At 39.5% G+C, this 17,951-nt stretch overlaps 1 protein-coding gene across 1 annotated transcript in view; it reads left to right on the forward strand.

The window, feature by feature from the left end:
* Positions 1–17,951, forward strand: part of LOC124551788 (ionotropic receptor 25a-like) — a 250,148-nt gene that overhangs the window by 147,126 nt on the left and 85,071 nt on the right. The window contains exon 8 of the mRNA XM_047126467.1: positions 12,801–12,992. Coding sequence (XP_046982423.1) covers positions 12,801–12,992 — 192 coding nt within the window. The remainder of the gene's footprint in view (positions 1–12,800; positions 12,993–17,951) is intronic.

Genomic DNA, 17,951 nt, shown 5'->3' on the forward strand with positions numbered 1-17,951 from the left:
AAGTATATTAGTTTAGGAAAGCCACAGAAAATCTAAATTAGGATCGGCCGACAGAGCGGACTCCATCCTCCCGTCTTAACGACTGCACTACCTCATTCGGCTTGTCACCATTGAACAATACGCTTCTGGTCATACACAATTTGCACAAGATAACTTATATAATACTGTAAGAAAGTAGTTTAGCACTGTTTCTTTACAGTGGACCACGAACATGCTGACGTGCCCCTCGTCATACTTTCAGTCTGTCCGAAAAACTGACTCCAGACCCACACACATGATACCATGCTCCAAGCACATCTCCATGTCCTTCCATAGTACGTCTGGAAACTGAATCATCTTCTTCCTGCAACACGAGTGAGATGTTTACCTCATGAGAATGGAGAATAACAAATCATACTGTTATAGTGCACTATAAATTTTGATACAAGGTTTTCTCCATTGCAATGTGATTATCTATTTTAGTGTGACAAGGTGTGTAGTTGTCCCGTTTCGTTAATAAACCCTATTCTGAGCAATGTTGGTAACTGTGTAGGAGATATTATTACTGCCTTTTTAAATAAATCTATACAGGGTGATTTTTTTCAGAATGTACAAACTCTAGGGATTGAACGAGGATAGGATATGGAACAAAAAAGGTCTAATGAACTTTTGTCCACTTATTCAATCATACATTCTTACAGAGACTGTTAGTTTGAGATACAGTAGTTAGCCGGTTGCGTGTACCATTGATCAATCGCAGGGTACAGTAGCCGTTATGATGTGGAACGTGTGAAGTGCACAAGAAATGCACATATGAAACAAGATTGTACAGTGTTAAATATTAATATCTCTATTATTTACCCCATACCCTTAAATGGCACAACATGCATGTACTATATTTACAGATCTATTTATTCCTATTCAAGAATTCATCTGTGGTATAGAAGGAGTTGTCAAAGAGACATGATTTCAATTTCTTTTTGAAGCTATTACTGTTGTCTGTCAGACATTTTATTTCCTCTGGTAATTTGTCAAAAAATTTTATAGCAGCATATTTTACCCCTTTCTGTGCCAAAGATAGGTTGAGTAAAGGATAGTGTAAGTCTTTCTTTCTTATGGTATTATAATCATGAGTGTCACTGTTGTTTTTAAACTGGTCCATGTTGTTGAGAACAAATTTCATTAGTGAGTAAATGTACTGTGAGGCTGTTGTAAAAATTCCCAATCATTTAAAAAGATACCTACAAGATGTACGACTGTGAACCCCACACATTATTCTAACCACTTTCTTTTGAGCAGTGAATACTTTTTGTCTAAGTGTTGAGTTACCCCAAAATATTATTCCGTATGACACCAGAGAGTGAAAATACATCCTCAAAATTGGAAATTATTGTTACTGCAAAAGTTGCTGAACCCATTCGCTTTAGAAGATCCAAAATACGAATTTTCCAATTAAGATTCTCATTTATATGTACACCCAAAAACTTAGTATGCTCCACCTTGACTACTGACTTCTGTTAACGTGTTATCTTTATTGAAGGAACTGTACTTTTTGGAGCAGAAAATTGGATGTACGGTGTTTTTCAAAGTTTAGAGCAAGCCCATTTGCAGAAAACCAATTAATGACTTTTCCAAAGACCTCATTTGTATCATTTTCAATGGGAGTTTCTTTTACTGGACTGCGGACTAATATGCGCTGTCCCATGCAGCCACATTGAGAGTATGCATGGTTTCCTCCTGGAAGGTGGTACTGTTCTTCATACGTCATGACCTAGCGCCCCCCCCCCCCCTGCCATAGTCATTGGTGATATTGTGTCTGATTGACCTCTTTTGCTGACTCACCTCGTAATGGCTGTGATACAGCGTTGTACACAATGGTTCCGTATTCGAATCGAGAGCTAGCCGACATGTTGTTTACTTACGGAAAAGCAAGTGGCAACGGGTGGTGAGCAGAAAGGTTGTATCAGGACACTTATCCCAATCGACAATAACCACAGCATTCAATGTTTACTACAGTGTTTCACCGTTTGTCTGAGGCAGGGTAGTTTCAGGAAGAAGGAAATCATGAAGAACGTATCCAAAATGTTCGGACACTAGATTTGGAGGAAAATGTGATTAACACTGGGGAAGGCGACCGCCAGTACAGGGTAAGCCAGACGAACGTGTGGAACATTTTCCATAACAATTGTCACTACCCTTATCACGTACAGCGTGTGCAGGGCTTACTAGCGGCAGATTTTCCACATCGGAAGCAGTTGTGTCACTGGTTTCGTCACGAGGCAACCATGATTCCGGGATTTGTATAATCCATCCTATTCACAGATGAGGCCAGCTTTACGCAGAGTGTTGTCATATGTGGGATAGTATGCAGATCCCAATGGTATGGTGACGGCGAATGATCAGCATTGGTCAGCCGGAAAGTGTGGGCTGGGACCAGTCTTCCTTCCACGTCGCCTAACAGGTCGGAACTATCGGCGTTTCAGCGGGTGACTTTGCCTCCCCTATTGGAAGAAGTGCCATTGATGATTCAAAGGGCTATGTAGCTGCTACATTATGGTGCTCCGGCCCACTTCGCTGTTAATGTCTGAACGCATTTCAGTCACGTCTTCCCAGGTCGATGGATCAGATGCTGAGGTCCAATGGCATGACCTGCTCATTCACTGGATTTCAGCCCGTGCGATTTCTCGTTATGGGGCATCTCACCTCAAAAATATCGTGTATGGAGAGCCCATTCCAGATGCGGAGACACTGGAGCAGCGTACTCGTGCTGCCTTTGACACTGTTCAGTAAACGTGTGAGACAGAATATGCTACGACGCGTACACGCATGCATTGAGTCACATGCAAACCATTTTCAACTGTGGCTGCATGGAACAGCGCATATTAGACCGAAGTTTCTGTAACAATAAATTGTCCCTAGCATGGAAACCGTGCATTTCCGACGTAAGTGCATTATACCTTTTTCGCTTCGATTCCTCTCATTGATCAATCCCTAGACTTTGTACGCGGTGGAAAAAATTGCGCTGTAGGGTCAATCCGTACCAAGTGGTCCATGAAAAAAATAATTGGTTGCTTGACCATCTCAGAAAAATTTTATATTTACTGGGTGAATTCCCCAATGTTTAGTAGTCACAAAAATATTTTTTTAAAAATTGATTGTTTATTATTTTGAAATGGCGGCCATATTTGTTCCAGGCCGCATGCGTTTTTTCGTATTTGCAAGCATCTACATTTTTTACAATTATTCAGTAGTGGATTGTCCTAAGCCTTTCAGATAAAATGCATTTAGTTCAACATACTCTGGGCTACAAATTAAAATCATTATCACTTAGCTGAATGTATTCTTTAATATACTTTTAATAGTTCGAAGTTATCAGCTACAAATTTTTAAAAAAAACTCAGTTTTTGAACATTAGTTTTCCGAAGAAAGATTAATTTCTCAGCTTTAATATTTTTTCTGCTGTTATACTCTATAGTATAGTTACTTTTTGTAGTATCAATGGTGAGCAGCTTACACTTAAAAAATACACTATTTTAAAAAATGGATTTTTTTTAGTTTTTCCCTTTTGAGGCCTGCAATATCTTTGTTGGGGAACAGATAAAAATCTGAAAATTTCACAGTTAATAGACCTTTATGATATCAAACTTAAGTATAAATTTCAACTTTGAGATTCGATTGGAAGTTATGGAAAATATATTACAAACACGAGTAAAAAATACGTTTTTTAACATCTGCGATATCTAGGCCTATGGAATAGATTAGATTAGATTAATACTAGTTCCATGGATCATGAATACGATATATCGTAATGATGTAGAACGAGTCGAATTTTCTAATACATGACATAATTAGGTTAATTTAACAACATACTTAAGTTAATATAACAACTTTATTTTTTTGTGTTTTTTGTTTTTATTTATTTTTTATTTTTATTTTTTTATTTTTTTTTCTTAATTTATATCTAAAAATTCCTCTATGGAGTAGAAGGAGTTGTCATTCAGAAATTCTTTTAATTTCTTCTTAAATACTTGTTGGTTATCTGTCAGACTTTTGATACTATTTGGTAAGTGACCAAAGACTTTAGTGCCAGTATAATTCACCCCTTTCTGTGCCAAACGCTGCAGTCTGGAACCGCAAGACCGCTACGGTCGCAGGTTCGAATCCTGCCTCGGGCATGGATGTTTGTGATGCCCTTAGGTTAGTTAGGTTTAACTAGTTCTAAGTTCTAGGGGACTAATGACCTCAGCAGTTGAGTCCCATAGTGCTCAGAGCCATTTGAACCATTTTTTTTTTCTGTGCCAAAGTTAGATTTAATCTTGAATAGTGAAGATCATCCTCTCTCCTAGTATTGTAGTTATGCACACTGCTATTACTTTTGAATTGGGTTTGGTTGTTAATAACAAATTTCATAAGAGAGTATATATACTGAGAAGCTACTGTGAATATCCCTAGATCCTTAAATAAATGTCTGCAGGATGATCTTGGGTGGACTCCAGCTATTATTCTGATTACACGCTTTTGTGCAATATATACTTTATTCCTCAGTGATGAATTCCCCCAAAATATGATGCCTTATGAAAGCAATGAGTGAAAATAGGCGTAGTAAGCTAATTTACTAAGATGTTTATCACCAAAATTTGCAATGACCCTTATTGCATAAGTAGCTGAACTCAAACGTTTCAGCAGATCATCAATGTGTTACTTCCAATTTAATCTCTCATCAATGGACACACCTAAAAATTTGGAATATTCTACCTTAGCTATATGCTTCTGATTAAGGTCTATATTTATTAATGGTGTCATACCATTCCCTGTACGGAACTGTATGTACTGTGTCTTATCAAAATTCAGTGAGAGTCCGTTTACAAGGAACCACTTAGTAATTTTCTGAAAGACAGTATTGACAATTTCATCAGTTAATTCTTGTTTGTCAGGTGTGATTACTATACTTGTATCATCAGCAAAGAGAACTAACTTTGCCTCTTCATGAATATAGAATGGCAAGTCATTAATATATAATAAGAACAACAAAGGACCCAAGACTGACCCTTGTGGAACCCCATTCTTGATAGTTCCCCAGTTTGAAGAATGTGCTGATCTTTGCATGTTACGAGAACTACTTATTTCAACTTTCTGCACTCTTCCAGTTAGGTATGAATTAAACCATTTGTGCACTGTCCCACTCATGCCACAATACTTGCGCTTGTCTAGCAGAATTTCATGATTTACACAATTAAAAGCATTTGAGAGATCACAAAAAATCCCAATGGGTGGTGTTCGGTTATTCAGATCATTCAAAATTTGACTGGTGAAAGCATATATGGCATTTTCTGTTGAAAAACCTTTCTGGAAACCAAACTGACATTTTGTTAGTACTTCATTTTTACAGATATGTGAAGCTACTCTTGAATACATTACTTTCTCAAAAATTTTGGATAAAGCTGTTAGAAGGGAGATTGGACGGTAATTGTTGACATCAGATCTATCCCCCTTTTTATGCAAAAGTATAACAATAGCATATTTCAGTCTATCAGGGAAAATGCCCTGTTCCAGAGAGCTATTACACAGGTGACTGAGAATCTTACTTATCTGTTGAGAACAAGCTTTTAGTATTTCGCTGGAAATGCCATCAATTCCATGTGAGTTTTTGCTTTTAAGCAAGTTTATTATTTCCCTAATTTCAGAGGGAGAAGTGGGTGAGATTTCAATTGTATCAAATTGCATAGGTATGGCCTCTTCCATTAACAGCCTAGCATCTTCTAATGAACACCTGGATCCTACTATATCCACAACACTTAGAAAATGATTATTAAAAATATTTTCAACTTCTGACTTTTTGTTCGTAAAGTTTTCATTCAATTTGATGGTAATACTGTCTTCCTCTGCTCTTGGTTGACCTGTTTCTCTTTTAATAATATTCCAAATTGTTTTAATTTTATTATCAGAGTTGCTGATTTCAGACATGATACACATACTCCTGTATTTTTTAATAACTTTTCTTAATATAACACAGTAGTTTTTATAATTTTTGATAGTTTCTGGGTCACTACTCTTTCTTGCTGTCAGATACATTTCCCTTTTCCGGTTACAAGATATTTTTATACCCTTAGTAAGCCATGGTTTGTTACAAGGTTTCTTACGAGTATATTTAACTATTTTCTTGGGGAAGCAGTTTTCAAATGCATTTACAAAAATGTCATGAAATAAATTATATTTTAAATTGGCATCAGGTTCACGGTACACCTCATCCCAGTCTAACTGCTGTAGGCTTTCCCTGAAATTTGCAATTGTTAAATCGTTGACTGAACGTACTACTTTGGAGGACTGTTTAGTATTGCTGAATGGAGCTATGTCATATATTGTAACTAGCTGTGCACCATGATCAGAAAGACCATTCTCAACAGGCTGAGCATTTATCTGGTTAAACTTATCTTGGTCTATAAAGAAGTTATCTATCAGTGAGCTGCTATCCTTTACCACCCAAGTAGGAAAATCAATAACGGGTGTCAAATTGAAAGAACCGAGTAATACTTCAAGGTCATTTTTCCTATTACCCTCTTTCAGAGAATCTACATTGAAGTCCCCACAAATAATAATTTGCTTCCCCCTGTCTGACAGATAGCACAACAAGGAGTCCAAATTTTTCAGAAATAGATGAAAATTTCCTGATGGGGACCTATATACAGTTACAATTATAAATGTGCCTTTATTTAATTTAAGCTCACAGGCACATGCTTCTATATGTTTCTCTACACAACTTTTTTGTTTCTATACTTTTTGCACAATGATAACTTTTGACATATATGGCAACTCCTCCTTTCTCCATATTTTCTCTCATTACATGTGCAGAGAGCTTATATCCACTTACATTTACCTTATCCATATCAGTAACAATGTGATGCTCAGACAGGCATAGTATATCTATATCATTCTCAGCTTCTAAATCTTCTAAACAAACCAGAAGCTCATCTACTTTATTCTTTAAACTCCCAATATTTTGATGAAATATACTTACATTATTTTTAATTATACTTTTATGAGAACCTTTCCTTATTCTAACATTTGCAGTACTCTCCTGTCTGAGTTTCTCATTGTGCTTAGGCCTAGTTCCTATACCAGTGGTCACATGGTGTTCAGAGAGGCAGATTATGTCAACTGGGTTGGGTGACTTTAATTCATCAATGCAATTACCTAGGACTGAGATAAAACTTGGTGGACATAAAATTTCTGGTGATTGGTGAAAATTTATAATTGATAGCTGTGATTGGTGATCAAATGTGCTAGAATTGTGCTGTTTAATTTCTTTCCTAAACTGAAGATTTGTTTCAATCCTGACCTCTCGTAGAACTTGACATCTTTCTGTCTTACCTATCCTAAAAAAGGTGCTGCTCCAACACCTGTAACCACTGGTATTTTACCATTCACGGCAGTGCCTCCCCCCCTTAAATTTCCTGCTATTACCCCAGCCAGTTTCCCCTTCCCTTTCCTGTTGAGATGTAGGCCGTGCCTGGTATAGTCCCAACTACTGAGATAATCAACAGGAACCACACCAATATGAGCCCCCGCACCCGATCCAAGCAGCTGTTCCAACTCCACATTAACTCTCCCAACAGAAGAGTTCAAATGAGGCCGGTCATGGCGTCTCAGGACAGATACAAATTCAACATTGGTGTGTCTCGATGCCGACGCAATCTTGATCAGGTCACACTCTATACTGTACCCAGGATCTCTGTCGATGCTGTTCCCTGGCCCTCCCACAATAACCACAGTGTCTTCCCTGGTAAATCCTTTACAGAGTGAACCTAAATCCTCTGTCACCTGATCCAGACTAGCACTTGGTTTGAAAAAATTTGTGACCTGGTATTCTGGTCCTAATTCCTCCTGCAGAAATTGGCCTACACCTCTGGCATGAGAACTGCCTAACAACAAAACTTTCTTCCTTTTCGATGACTTTCCTACATTCTTCTTCAATTTCCTATTGAAAGTTTGTTGTGTCCTGTCTACACCTACCTCTGCTTGAGGCTCATCAGTTTCTAACTGAAGCAACAGGTCAAACTTATTTTTGACATTCACCACAAAACTGTCAGACTTAGTTCTAGGCCTGTTCCTTCTGCTACCTGTTGCCACTTCCCACCTCTCTTTGCCCTTCTCCCTCCTTAACCTGTCCAGATCTTCCCTAGCCTGATCTAGCTCAGCCTGAAGGGCAGCAATTTTCTCCTCCTGTTCCACTATCTTCCTATCTCTGCTGCAAATCCTACATAACCACTGATGAGCCTGATCCACTTTCCCAACACCCACGCCACTGCAGTCCCCCCAGTGAAAAAAACTACTACATCCATCACACCAAATCCCGGAACTAACAATTCTACGGCAAGTCAGGCACTTCTCACTCATGGCAAAAATAATACTTTAGCTAGAATAAATCAATTAAATTACCGAAAATCAAAAAAGACGTTACAAGAATTAAGCCTATTCACAAATGTATATAAGCAAGTTTCTGATTTAAAATTCCGCTGTTTTTCTGAGATCTGTATTAAAACAATGAAGTTATACGCTATTTATTATATATTTCACTCGATGGAATGAAAAAAAGAACAATTAAACGAGATACTTTAACTTTGATTCTCCAAAAACGTTACGAGAATTAGGCCTATAAACAAGTGTATATAGGCAAGTTTCTGATATAAAGTTACGCTGTTTTTCTGAAATCTGTATTACAACAATGAAGTTATGCGCTATTTACGGTAGTTTACTTATTTGTTACCGAGAAACTAGTTAAATTACCGTGAAACAAGAAACAAACACGTTTACAAAATTTAAGCCTAAGCGCGACTTCGCGAAGTTACGATCTTTTCGTGTTTTCTGAAAAAATACGCAAAGAAATGTCAAACCTTTAATGGCAAGACTAAACGATACACTAATGCACGTATTTAATTTGTTGTCGGCGTTAAACTAAATTATATTCCTGTCTAAATCACTTAACTTTCTGGAAATGGTTTCTGGCGTCACTTACTCGGCGGCCATCAACAACTTCATAAAATATAGCAGTTACAGTATATAATTTAATCATATCTATGATTATTTACTTTTTTATTGAAAATAAGCCTACTAATTACATTATATTGTTCTCTTATTTGTTTTTAGTACATCGCTTATTGAACATTTGAGAAATTTGTTCACCCACTCACAGTTGTAAATTCCTTGGGAGACAGCTTCCTTAGTACATTTTAAGTGGCATCCAAACTTGATCCCTCTCAATTTTTTTAAAAATGTCCTTGGTCCTGGAGGGGGATAAAATACAACATGTACATCTTGGTTTGACAGTCAATATTATCAACTTCGCCAATACACCACTGTTCATCGTAAACACAAGCCACTGTGTCTTTATTTTGACGAACCAGTTGTACAAGTTTTCCACACTGATGACGTTCACTATCGGGAGAAGTTAATGTGATCTTACACTTCAATAAGTTGTGTGAATGGGGTATAAAACAATGAAAAGATCGAGTGCCTTTAATCTTCTGACAAGTGTTGTACCTTTCCTTCAAGACATTGTCATAGACTTCTTGTATTTCCTCACATTGTACAAAAACTTAGGTAATTCCTTTGATATGTTTTTTACAGAATTCAAACATTTCTTGAGGTGTTATGCTATGATTGTCATCAGTCCACTGCAGACTTGCTTTTGTGACAGGTCGCTTTGTTGTACTCCCGACATGAAGCGAAAAAGGTGCCATTCTACATCAAACCCAAAATCTTCTTTATGGAAGGAGATGTTAATAAATTTTTTTGTTGTTTTTATTAACTTGCTGCCTAATCAGAAAAGTAAATCAGATTTTTTATGGAAGGGTAGTGCTGTTTAATGTAGTTTGTTAATTTTAGTTGAAAAATGTGCACTGCTGTAGTGTTGTGTTCAAGGTAGTCACTTATGACACAAAATCTGTGGCTCATTAGTTTATCTTCATCTGTATAATAGAATACAAATGGATGAACTGTGGCCCATTTGTTTACCCAGTGGTGCCCTTGTACTTCATCTTGAACAACAAAGGAATAATTTTCCGAAAAGTCAGCAAGAACTAAGCAGTCATCAGCTGCCAAGGTTTGCTTTTTGTCTTTCAAAAATTTTCTTTGAGCTTTTGCAATAAAATGATACATTATCAGATTTTCAAGGTTAGCCACCAACACTTCAAAAAACTCTTCTCGTTATTTTACGACTGTCACCATTTCACTTCTGTCTTGTGTCACCCATTGTTTGTATTTTATATTGTCAGGCATCAAATCGTCTTCTTCGGATTCTTCAAACATGTCAAATAATGGCTTGCTTGCCTGGATAGTCTTCACATTTTCCCTTGATCATACATACAATCGTGACTGTCAATATTGCATACCATAACAACCAAAAGGTCTTTAGAGTCAACTCTAAGATTGGCCCCCTCTATCATCAACTTTACATTCTGATGATACAAACAAACACAAACATTATGGGTGCCAGATGCCCCTGCAACAATTCATCATCTTGGTCTCAACTCGCAAAACTTTGATCTTCCAATTTTAATGTCAGGATTTTCTTTTTTAAATCCAGTGAATAGTTCATTTAAATTGCACAGTATTAACCTTTTTTTTCTTTGAAACTTAGAACTATTTTCTTTCACAGAAAGTCTTTTTTTGCCAGACATTGAATGGCTGTTATTGTCATCATCATAATACTTAATAACTTTATTGATTGTGTTTTCATCTACCAAATTAGATGCACTTTTCTTTTGTAATGCTGGTAAAATTCCCTGTTCTTTTACTAATTGCCTTGTTAACTTAACAAGACGTTCTGACACATTAAATTCATCACTAACTTTTGCTCGACTCCAAGAATTCGACAGTAAACTTATAATCTTAATTTTATACTCTTTGTTTGAAGTACTGCATTTAGTTTTTAGTTTTTCTATCAAATCATCATATTCGGTTGGTGAAGTTTTAGAACTTCCGTCTGTTTAAGTACAAATTGTATTTTGAAATGAAACTTCGTAATTCTTATTGACTGTAGCTGACACTTTCTCAGTTTTTGTATTCAAGGCACTTGGTGTTTTATCTTGACTTAGTTTTCTAATTTTACTAGCACACGATATACCCAGGATTTCACAAGCTGTATCTATTTTTTTAATGGTTGCTGATAAGTCACAAAATTCTGTATCTGAGGTTTCGCTGTCATTTCTCTTGCGAATTACAAATATCTTAGAATAACATGATGGACACAATGATTTTCCTCGTATGAGATTGACAAAAGGGCTTTTATTTTTAGAATAATGATCAAATGTTATTTCTCGCAGACCTTTTGTTATAGGTTTCTTATATTTCTCAAAAGGGTCCATGCAAGACTGACCAAAAAGGTGATGAAATTTTTTAAAGTATTCCATTTCGTGGTACTTGCATGTTGATTTGACCACTGAGATGACTCGTAAGTAAAACAACACTTTTTCTTCTTCATTGTAATATTCGATTAAAGTAAGGTCTTTAGGATACACTCCATACACACTTTTATGACATGTTTCATTAATAATAATACCAACAGAACACTGAGACACCATTTTTCAACTACACACTTCAAGAACTTCTAGCTAAATAACTGTGAGTAGACAATTGTTGGTGTAAGGGGGACGACAACAATCAGACTTCTATAGGCTTGCAGATGCAATTGTTAGCCTGCTGAAACAATTACCACAGCATTGTTTCGACAAATAATCATTAGCTGGTGTAATGTGGTGTATTACATTATGCAACTGGTATACTTTATTTGATTAGCCTATTAGATGTTGCAGATGTTAAAAAACGTATTTTTGACTCGTGTTTGTAATATATTTTCCATAACTTCTAATTGAATCTCAAAGTTGAAATTTATACTAAAGTTTGACATCATAAAGTTCTATTAACTGTGAAATTTTCAGATTTTTATCTGGTCCCCCAACAAAGACATTGCAGGCCACAAAATGGAAAAACTAAAAAAAATCCATTTTTTAAAATAGTGTATTTTTTAAGTGTAAGCTGCTCACCATTGATGCCATAAAAAGTAACTATACTATCGAGTGTAATAGCAGAAAAAATATTTAAGCTGAGAAATTAATCTTTCTTTGGAAAACTACTGTTCAAAAACTGAGTTTTTTATAATTTGTGGCTGATAACTTTGAACTATTAAAAATATATTAAAGAATACATTCAGCTAAGTGATAATGATTTTAATTTGTAGCCCAGTGTGTGTTGAACTAAATGCACTTTATCTGAAGGGCTTAGGACAACACACTACTGAATAATTGTAAAAAATGTAGATGCTTGCAAATACGAAAAAACGCATGTGGCCAGGAACAAATATGGCCGCCATTTCAAAATAATAAACAATCCATTTTCTTAAAAAAATATTTTTGTGACTACTCAACATTGGGGAATTCACCCAGCAAATATAATTTTTTTCTGAGATGGTCAAGCAACCAGTGCTCGACCACTTGTGTGGATTGACCCTAGTATATTAATCTTTTCCATCTCCTCTCGCAATTCATTGTACAATTGTGATCCCTGATAGAAAATGTTCCATTCCGCTCATCAAAAAAAAAATCCTGGAGGTACCAGAAATCTAACCTGTGTCCTGGTGATGCCAGTCGGTTACAGAGATGGACTTCATGTTCGTGTACGATGTTAGATTTTTTTTATGACATGTGTTCGATATTGCTGCACTGAAATTGTTGCCGCTCTGGCTTCCTATTCACGAAACATTCTCTAAGTTCTTGATTGCGTATACGATTTCGACACTAATGCAGAGGTGTTTATCCTCCCTACAGCGTGGACAAACCAACTCGACGCTGTTCTTCCGCATGCAGGCGGCCCAGCTCACCTTCAACACGCCGCTGCAGCTGCGGATGGTCAATCGGTCGGAGGAGATCGACCTCGGTAACTGGTCGGCAGAAAAGGGGCTGCAACTCAACACGCAGCTCAAGCCTGCCAAACGCTTCTTCCGCGTCGGCACTGCAGAGGTGAGTCTCGCTACCGAGGCGTCGAAGTGCACAATGGAAAAGAGCAAACGACCCTGTGATTCATATCGAAAACATTCGTTCCAGAGACCCTCTGGAATAAATACGGCCGATTCACGTCACGTCACGTCAATGTCAGAGTGTATTCACATACGACATCGCGTTAAATCACTTAAGTTTCACGTCACGTCAATTCGCTTGAGCCCAATACGGAACTGTGAAAGCCAGGTTATGAAATACCACCAGTCACACAAAAAGTCGGAGTATAGTATCGAAATTGAGGAAGTAACAACGATGAAGTTGATTAATGGCGAAAGCAAACTTCATAACGTATTGTTACAACCTCCAAGCTGAGGGACTGTGATATGTCAGAACGACCGAGAGTTGTGGTCTGGGAGAGAGGGATGACTTACGCCGAAGCGTGCGGAGAAGCACAGCCGGCCTTTCCTGAACTCGGCGATGGCGCCGCGCAGCATGCGTGGGTCAGTGGCACCTGAATCTGGAATCTACAGCGTCGGCGTCCGGTTGCTCAGCCTTGAGGATGTAGCGATCCTACTCGCGCCACGGCTAAGTTCTTTTTTGTTTTTGTTATGTTTTTAGGGCGCAAAACTGCTACGGTCATTAGCGTCCGTTCTGTGGCTTAGTGAAGGGTAAAAAAACCAAATTGGAAATCAGCAGCATTGGGAGCGAAACTCAGAAAGCGGGGAAACTAAAAAACAGAAGGAAAGCTTAGAAAAGCACTATAGAAGGGGGAGGGGGTATTTTCCCCAAAAAGAGCTTCAAATGACCGACGTCATCCCACTGTCACTAATAAACTCGAGGACGGGATCGTCTGGGCGCGTGTCATCTGCCAAAATTGAAGATAAATCAGGAGACAGCTGTAAAAGGGCGCGTAGCGGAGTAAAGTTGGGGCACTGAAGTGAAAGGTGTCTCACTGTCCACAGTTGAGAGCAGTGAGGACAAAGCGGGGGAGGATCGCCACTTAAAAGGTGTCGATGGCTCCGTATCCGGATTCCAGTTAAAATAACCTCCTCCCGACGACGAGTTTGGGAGGAAGAGGTCCAAGCACAGGGGAGAGCTTTCACGTCCCGCAATTTATTGTTGGGAAGTGTAGACCAATGTGCGTGCCATGAAAGAGCAACACGACGACAGAAAACGCTCTGTAGATCGGCAAAGGGAACTATGTGAACAGCAGGCTGAGAAAGAGAGACTGCAGCCTTGGTCGCTATATCGGCCGCCTCGTTTCCACGGATACCAACGTGCCCTGGGACCCAGAGGAATGCCACAGAGTGGCCGCCGAATGCGTGTGTTAACTGTGCCTGTGGCCCGGAACACGGCTGACTGCTCCCCCAAGCGCAACTCGTGGACACCATGTAGAGCGCCGATGGGAAACAACCGACCGCCGTCCTTACAGTGAGCCTCAGCAGCTCCTGCCGCCCACCTAGGGCAGCTCGTTCAGCGCCTGCAGACATCTCTGCACACGGGAGGACGCGAGTTCGCGTCCCGGCCCCGGCCCTGTGGGCGCCAACTTACAGTCCGCCTAACGATGCCATCCAGAGAGCGGAGGCTAACAGCCCTCTCGCTCCTCGCGCCTTTGTAGCTCCAAGGTGTGACGCGCCCCACCACACAGCAATGATGCGTCCGTGCAGCGAAGATTGCAGATAGCTCCGGCGGCCGGTTGGCCGCCGATATCCATCGCCAAAAGGCCGCCTTTGTTGGCCTGCAACTTAAACAATCGTCATTCTCTCCGGTTCTAGACGTGGGAAAAATGGCAAATAGACTATTTGGTTTGAGCCTCCTGGCTCGCTTATTTATCCGTCTTTTCAAAGAGTTCAATTGGCTCCAAGCACTATGGGACTTACCATCTGAGGTCATCAGTCCCCTAGACTTAGAACTATTTAAACCTAACTAACCTAAGGACAGCACACACATCCATGCCTGAGGCAGAATTCGAACCTGCGACCCTAGTAGCAGCGCGGTTCCGAACTGAAGAGCCTAAAACAGCTCGGCCACAACGGTCGGTTTCGTCTTTTCCCTACGCCTCTGACGTAGTTCCTCTGGAGGGATAAGCGAAGTGCTCTTCGATAATTACAACACCAGCTTTACTCAGTCCACTTCGGCCCCTACACGCAAGTCACTAGGCGTTGTTGTAGCTGCAATGTATGGGTGCTTTACAGCACGGCTGTATCCTGTACTCTCCTGATTACTTCACATCTGTACACAGTGCCCGCCGGGCCGTGCCCTCAAGTCTGCGAGCGGTGTCGTAAACCTGACTTGCAGAATAGTTTGCGGAATATCAACATCGTCCGCGCCTGCCATCTGATGTGCTGGTTCAAATGGTTCAAATGGCTCTAAGCACTATGGGACTTAACATCTGAGGTCATCAGTCCCCTAGACTTACAACTACTTAAACCCAACTAACCTAAGGACATCACACACATCCTTGCCCGAGGCAGGATTCGAACCTGCGACCGTAGCAGCAGCGCGGCTCCAGACTGAAGCGCCTAGAACCGCTCGGTCACAACGGCCGGCCATCCGATGTGCCAATGGACCTTTAATTACTACCTTCCATTCATAGCGAGATTTAAAGGAATTCCACAAATCCACGCCTGTACTTATTCGTGGCGCAGCTGTATGTTCTTGATCAATTTTGTGTGATAAAATGCTGAGAAGTTAAACGACATTTCAAAACACCGACAACTATTTGCTAGCGAAAATATATACATACTAACACGTCAAACAGTATTTATAATAGAATACACGGAGCCTGGTTGCCTTACCCCTTACGCTTGTTTTTCCTATGCAGCAAATAACGACGTAAACAAGTGTATTTTTGCCCGCATCTCGTGGTCGTGCGGTAGCGTTCTCGCTTCCCACGCCCGGGTTCCCGGGTTCGATTCCCGGCGGGGTCTGGGATTTTCTCTGCCTCGTGATGGCTGGGTGTTGTGTGCTGTCCTTAGGTTAGTTAGGTTTAAGTAGTTCTAAGTTCTAGGGGACTGATGACCATAGATGTTAACTCCCATAGTGGTCAGAGCCATTTGAACCATTTTTTTGAACTGTATTTTTCTCTTTCAATAGAGCTGACTTTTTCACTTAACAAAAGGTTATTCAGTGAAAATTGATTCATCAATTTATGTTCTTATTTACACACAGAGTAGGTGTCAGTTCCATTTTGTTATTGTAAAACCTAAATCATTTTTCACTTCCATGTATCTAGCCTCGCTTATTCGCAGATCACTCAATGCAAAAAAAAATTTTGAAGTCGTAATAGAACTTCTGCGGTTTGTCACTGAAACAAAACAAAATAATTAAATAAAGATTAAGAAGATACAAAAGCACAAAATATACTACTACTATAACAACAGTGAGCACGGGAAAAATAGGTTAACTTCGGAAGATAGCAGACGACGACACACTGCCCCCCTACTCAACATCACCGTCAAAACTTTCTTCCCGAGAAACCTTGACGACGTGACGTGACGTCGGCCTGTGTGAATGCCGCTACTTGAAATACATTATGGAATGTTTTGACGCGACGTGATGGCAAGTGTGAACTGGTCTGTAAGGGTTTTACCTCTAGTAAACAGTAATAACAAATTAATGTACAATTTCATAAGGCTCTATTTTCCATAAGAGTCAAGATAAACAAGTACTGTATTTCTATCTCAAAGAGGGAAACACATTTCGATCTGTACAGATTGGTTGGTTTGTTTAGGGGGGAGGGGGGGGGGGGGGGGTACCAAACAGCGACGTCATCGGTCCCATCGGACTGGGGAAGGATGGGTAAGGAAATCGGCCATGCCCTATCAAAGGAACGATCGCGGCATTTGCCTAAAGCGATTTAGAAAAACCACGGAAAACCTAAATAAGGATAGAATTTTCTCCCTAATCGGGTCTGAACCGTCGTCCTTCCGAATGCGAGTCCAGTGTGCTAACCACTGCGCCACCTCGCTTGGTGATATTCACATTTTATTACATACGTCATCTTGCTAATAACATGTACTAAGACGTGAACTCTACTTCTCTGTAACAATAGATCGTTTCGGCATAATTGTTGAGAAGGCCTTCTGAGATGACAGAATGGTTTCCACGTATTGTTGTCGATTAGTTCACGATAAAAAATTTTGTGATTTTCAGTCTAAAAGCTGGTTTGATACAGCTGCCCACTCTAGACCATCCTGTCCAGTTTCTTCTACTCTGCACAGGTAATGCAACAAACATTCCATCTGAACCTGCTTGATGTAGTCAAACCTTTCTCTCCCTCTCCATTTTTTTCTCCTACATTGCCATCCGCTACCAAAGTGACGATTCTTTGTTGCCTCGACATGTGTCCTATCAAACAACCCTCTCATTTAGTCAAGCTGTACTACAATTTTTTTCTCCCTATTTCGATTCACTGCCTGTTCATCAATTACTCGGTCTGTCCTAAAAACCCCATCCGGCCACCGAGATTTGCGTTTCTCGCAAATTCACTAAATCGATTACAGCAAATGATACAATGGATCTTTTACAAAGGACACAGCCGATTTTCTTCCACATCCTATGGTATTCGACTTTGTGCTGCATACCTAATGGCGTCTTCGATGCATAAATAATATACTTAAATCTTAGTTCCCTCTTTTTTCGGTGTACGCTTGACAGCAAAAATCGAAGGAATTCAAAGACAAAGATTGGAACACATCGGTATAGCTCACAAAACAGTGTTACAGCAATGCTCTGGGGTCTTGTGGGAATCATTGGAAAATGCTGTTGCGTAAATTTTGAAAACTGGTGTCCAGAGTAGACTGTGGTACAGTTCTGCTCGTTCCATAGGATACCTGTCGTAGGTATCCTATGGATACCTGTCGTCGAGCTCATGAAAATACGACAAGTGAGATTAGGCTGCTTACGGAGGCATAAAAACTATCACTTTCTCCTCTCTCCATCCGCAAATTGATTTTTTAATACTAATACAAAGTAAAC

The sequence above is a fragment of the Schistocerca americana genome, chromosome 1, assembly GCF_021461395.2.
Source record: "Schistocerca americana isolate TAMUIC-IGC-003095 chromosome 1, iqSchAmer2.1, whole genome shotgun sequence".
In the NCBI taxonomy this organism is placed as follows: Eukaryota; Metazoa; Arthropoda; class Insecta; order Orthoptera; family Acrididae; genus Schistocerca; species Schistocerca americana.